General features: G+C 38.3%; 1 protein-coding gene and 1 pseudogene across 1 annotated transcript in view; one reads left to right on the plus strand and one right to left on the minus strand.

The window, feature by feature from the left end:
- Nucleotides 1-3,532, plus strand: part of FBXO43 (F-box protein 43) — a 42,804-nt gene extending 39,272 nt beyond the window's left edge. Inside the window, exons 5-7 of the mRNA XM_006859250.1 lie at nt 2,699-2,729; nt 2,896-3,099; nt 3,284-3,532. Of these exons, the coding sequence (XP_006859312.1) occupies nt 2,699-2,729; nt 2,896-3,099; nt 3,284-3,532 (484 nt within the window). The remainder of the gene's footprint in view (nt 1-2,698; nt 2,730-2,895; nt 3,100-3,283) is intronic.
- Nucleotides 266-634, minus strand: LOC102837788 (annotated as a pseudogene).
- Nucleotides 3,533-5,288: the final 1,756 nt, after the last annotated feature.

Raw genomic sequence — 5,288 nt, forward strand, 5'->3', positions numbered from 1 at the left:
GTTTGGCATGGCCTAGTGGGACAGAGGTAAATAGTGATGCATACTCAACCTTGGAACAACAGGGCTCTGGGATACAGGGATCTAGGTATAGCTTCCTGATGCTTTTTAACAGAAGGGTAGTTCTCTAACCCAGCACTACCACCATCTACTTACCCCTTCTCTGAATTCCTTTTTCTGTCTCTCTTTTTGTGTGCGTGTGCACAAGACAGTGGAAACGACATTTATTACTGAGCGGGGGTGGGGGGTGGGGAAGGGTGAATGGCAGTCACGTCCTGGGTGCCTGCTTTCTCTCTCTGTCCTCCTGGGCTTGGATTTTGAGTTCCTCATCAAGGCGCTCCTTTGCTCTGACCACCTTGAACTGTAGGTAGAAGGAGACGCTCACAGATTTGTCATTCACCTTGAACAAGTGTTCATAGTTCTTCTGGATGTCCTCAGGGCTCAGCTTGGAAATGTTGAGAATCTGTTGGGCCTCCTGCAGGCTGAGGCCAAAGAGGTTGGAGGCAGCAGCTGAGGCCAGAGAGATTGGAGGCAGCTGCCTTGCTGGCTGCAAATTCCTGCCACAGGGCACAGGCAAAGGCCCTGCCCACACCACCTGCACGCTCATTACAATGATGTAGGCCAGGTACTTGGCCATAAGGGCTGCTCTGCCATGGGAGGAGAGACCTCTCTGACGTCCCAGGGCTGGCGCCCCAGCGCAAGGGTAGCCGGCAGGTCCCCTTTTCCTTCTCTCTTGTCTTAAGATTGTAACTATGTACCATTTGGTGCTAAATCAGAATTAGGTGCTGACATTATTAAGACTGCGTTGAGAACATGAAGTTTATTTTTCACAGCTGTAACATGTCATACATTAGGAATACACTTTCTTGTATAACTGTTTTTTTTTCCAGAGTTGATAATTGTCCAGTTTTCTTTGTTTCTTTCTTTTGTTTAGTGTTTTTCTGTACAGATCACTGATTGATCCCCTATTATCCACCAGAACAGAAAAATCTCTGTGTAAGTCCAAACAAATCAAGTATTCTGCCAGTTCCTACTTTTCCTCAAAAGACATCTTTTGTGGTGCCCTCTGCTCGCCTATTCCAAAATGGACCGACTGAACTATCCTAATGTATCATTAATCAAAACAGAAAAATTCCAAAAATGGCTTTCCTCATTCTTATGTAGTGTCACTGAAAGTGCCTTAGGTGTGAACATTAGAAGGCACAAATCAGGTACGTGAAACAGGATTTCATTTTTACTTGTTTGCTTTGGAACAATGAGAATGTGGTGTTAAAATGGGGGTACCACACCCTGCCCATTAGGTTTCTAGACTTACTGTATTCTTCATAGTTTTCTTTTATTCATGAAAACGAACAGCGAGTGGGTGACTTCACTTTCACATTTCAATATTTTTTGTTCTGTAATGATGACTATGGTTTGAAAACTGACACTCGTGAACATGTATTTATGTTGATTGCTTTCCCTCTTAATTATTCAGAAATCGTTGCACTTTTTTTTTTAAAGCAATATGTGTTCTGTTTTATTTACCTGGCGTACATACAATAGATGTTCTACAAGATAAATGAATGGTTTTTTTGTAAGATGAATGAATGTTTCTTCTGTGGCTAAAATTTGCTTCAACAGCAGATCTTTATTCTCTTCTCTCTTTTTTTTTTAGATGCATGCTCCACCACTGTATTTGCTAACTGCACTGAAATTTGATGGCTCTTTTGTTTTTGTCTAGTTTGCTATTGTGTCATGCTCTGTAGCCAAGCCTGAAAATCATTTCATACACATGCAGTTTCAGAGAGATGTATCAAGCTCTTGGATAAGTTCAATGTGTTTAGCTGTGATTGTTCTAATGTTTGAATCCATTCACTCATTATACGTACACATATATTTTTAAATTGTTAACCACATACTTTTGAGGGAGCAGCTAACCTCACTTCCTGTACTTCTCCCACTAATTTCTCATGCTCACAATTAGATGTCAATTAGGATAAAGGGAACACAAGAAGCTTATTGTTGGATATGGAAGGAAATTCACCTGTAGTACAGTTTACTTTGATAATTAATTAAGAATGCCAGTTTGTTAAAAAAAATACTATTTGATTTCCAGTTACAGAATTCTTAACAAAACAGGAAGTTTATAAAGAGTGCTCATTGAAAGTATTTCTTGACTGAGTATTTGAGGAATGTGGTAATCTAGTTCTAGGGAGGGAGATTTTTTTTTTTTTTTCTTTTAAGATATCAAAGCTTTTAAAAACTTGACTCTTAAAATGAATCAACACCAGTTATTTGCAAAAACCAGCCCAAGAAATTGGGATTTATGGCCAAACCAGGCCTGTTCTTCTTCTGATAAGTAAGGTAAGAAACTGTCAAAGAATTCTGCAATAACCCATATCAAATTTTAAAAAGAGTTACTTTTTAAAAAAAAACCTAAACTTCAAACAGAGGTTAGCTAAGAAGTCTGTGGATCAAAGCCAGTACATTGCCTATGTTTTAAAATAAAGTTTTATTGAAACATAGGGCTGCTCTTTCATTTATATATAGTTCTGGCTGTTTTTGTTATCACAGCAGGGTTGAGTAGCTATGACTATATGCCTCACAAACACTAACATATTTACTGTGTCTGGTCCTTTTCGAAAAAGTTGGCAAACCTATGGCATAAATTAAATGGGAAAATGACCAGTCATGTAAACTTAAAGCTGTTATCTATTAGTGTTTTTGAATATTTCTTTGACTTTGAAGTGGTAGGTGACAAGAGAAAAAAAAAATTTTTTTTCTAAAACGTATTGGTGAGGGAGAAAACTACAGTGGGGTGAAATGACTTCTAAACACAAGTGTCCATGTGCATCAGAAAGCTACCGTGGAACTTTTGGCTATTACAGCATTGACCTGTCTCATCTTTTGCCACAGGGGCCTATATTAAATGTTGAGGACGCTGCAACTCGGCTTCACCTTTTAAATCGATCAGCTTTAAGATCTGTGCAGGCATTAGCTAGGACACCAGGTCTTCAGAAAGAACAAGTTCCAACATTATCTCCTTGGGGAGAAGTTTTGACACCAATAACAAGCTCTTCTCTTACTCCCTTAAGTCGTAAGCAGGAAGAATATGTTAAGGTGAGTATTTAGCAGATGCTATCAGACATTGTTTCGTTCTGCTGTGCATAGAGTCTCTATGAGTGGGTGCCGACTCGATGGCACCTACCAACAACAACAACTAGAAGTAAGTATTTACTGCATTTGAAATAAAGTGATTCTCTATATGCATCTGGACGATTTAGTGTGTGTGCTTTTACTACAGGTTGCCAAAACCCTTTTTATTGATGAAGCGTTGAAGCCTTGCCCACGGTGCCAATCTCCTGCTAAGTACCAGCCATATAAGAAAAGGGGACTGTGTAGCCGCACAGCCTGTGGTTTTGACTTTTGTGTGTCATGTTTGTGTGCTTATCATGGGTCTGAAGACTGTGGTAGAAGAGCATCAGTGCCAAGGAACAGGAAAGGCACTCTGCCAGGAAGTGTTCAGAGCAAGCGGAATTTAAAACGCCTCTAAGGCGACTTAAATTCAATGGCACATTGCTCCTATGTAATGTTTTATTGGTCTGACTTAAAATTATGAATCTTTTGAAAGCACGCAGATCTTCCCATTAATGACAGAAGATGATTTCTTTCCTTCCTATTTTGTATATATCATAATATGTGTCATTGGATGTATTCTTTAAAAAGTGATGAGTTTTGGAATTACATTATTTTACCATTATTTATACCCATTTTAGTAACACTTTTAAATAAAGAATTTTTAATGTTGTCATATATATGTATTTTCTTGCTTCATGTAACATTTTAAATTTGCATATTTCATCATTAAAGTGTTTTTCAATCGTTCTTTACAAAATAGTTTCCAAGTAGTATTTAAAAATTTGAACTTAAGATAACTGAGTTTACAGATTTGGAAAATGACTTTACTCAAAATATAAATAAAATTCAGTTTTCAGAGTTCTATTGAATTTACTATTTCAACCTGTCTTGTAATTCAGTGAGTGCCGTATTTGAGTAGACTTCTGTAAAAATGTATTTGATATTGGTAACTAGTCCTCGTGCGATATTGTATGATAAGCACTAGACTGCTAACTGCAAAGTTGGCAGTTCAAACCCACCAGCTGCTTCAGTCTCTATGCGTTGGAACTGACTTGACTGCATTTAACAAGAAAATATAAAAAGTAAATTATGGGAAATACATGGTTATCTATAATGGAAGTCATAAGGAGCTCTGGTAGCGTAGTGGTTACAAATCGGGCGGCTATCCTCAGGGTCAGCAGTTCGAAACTACCAGCTGTTCCGTGGGAGAAAGATGAGGCTTTCTGCTCCTGTAAAGATTTACAGCCTCGGAAACCCTGTACAGGGTCGCTATGAGTCGGAACCGACTCCACGGCACATAACAACAACAACATAGTGGAAGTCATAGTTCATAAACTCTTTATAAATAACGTTTCAATACATATTTTGAAAATTTACATAATTATAGTTAGATATTGCATTTGTTTAATGTCATTAGGTACTGTCAAATCGGTTCCAGCTCATGCACAACAGAACAACCTTATGCACAACAGAAGGAAACACTGCTCATTCTTACACTAACCTCACAATCATTGCTAAGCTTAAACCCATTGCTGCTGCTAATTGTGCAATCCATCTTGTTGGGCGTCTCCCTCTTTTTCGCTGATCCTGCACTTTTACAAGCATGATGTCCTCCTCCAGGGACTGGTCCCTCCTGATAATATGCCCTAAATATGATAGATGAAGTCTGGCTGTCTTGACTTCTAGGGAACATTCTGGTTGTACTTCTTTCAACACAGATTTGTTGGTTCTCTTGACAGTCCCTTTAAAGTTCTTCTCCTACACTATAACTCAAATGTATCAATTCTTCTACAGTTTTCTTTATTCATTGTCCAACTTTCACATACATCCGAGGTGATTGAAAATACCATGGCTTGGGTCAGGTGCACCTTAGTCCTCAAACTGACATTTTTGCTCTTGAACACTTTAAAAGGTCTTGCGCAGCAGATTTCCCTAATGCAATATGTTATTTAATTTCTTGACTGCTGTCTCCATGAGTGTTGATAGTGGATCCAAGCAAAATGAAGTCTTTAACAACTTCAATCTTTTCTCCATTTATGATAATGTTATTTATTCATCCAGTGATGAGGATTTTTCTTTTCTTTACATTGAGGTGCAACCCATACCAAAGGCTGTGTGGTCTTTGATCTTCATCAGTGAATATTTTAAGTCCTCTTCACTTTTAGCAAGTA

The sequence above is a fragment of the Chrysochloris asiatica genome, unplaced genomic scaffold, assembly GCF_000296735.1.
Source record: "Chrysochloris asiatica unplaced genomic scaffold, ChrAsi1.0 scaffold00031, whole genome shotgun sequence".
In the NCBI taxonomy this organism is placed as follows: Eukaryota; Metazoa; Chordata; class Mammalia; order Afrosoricida; family Chrysochloridae; genus Chrysochloris; species Chrysochloris asiatica.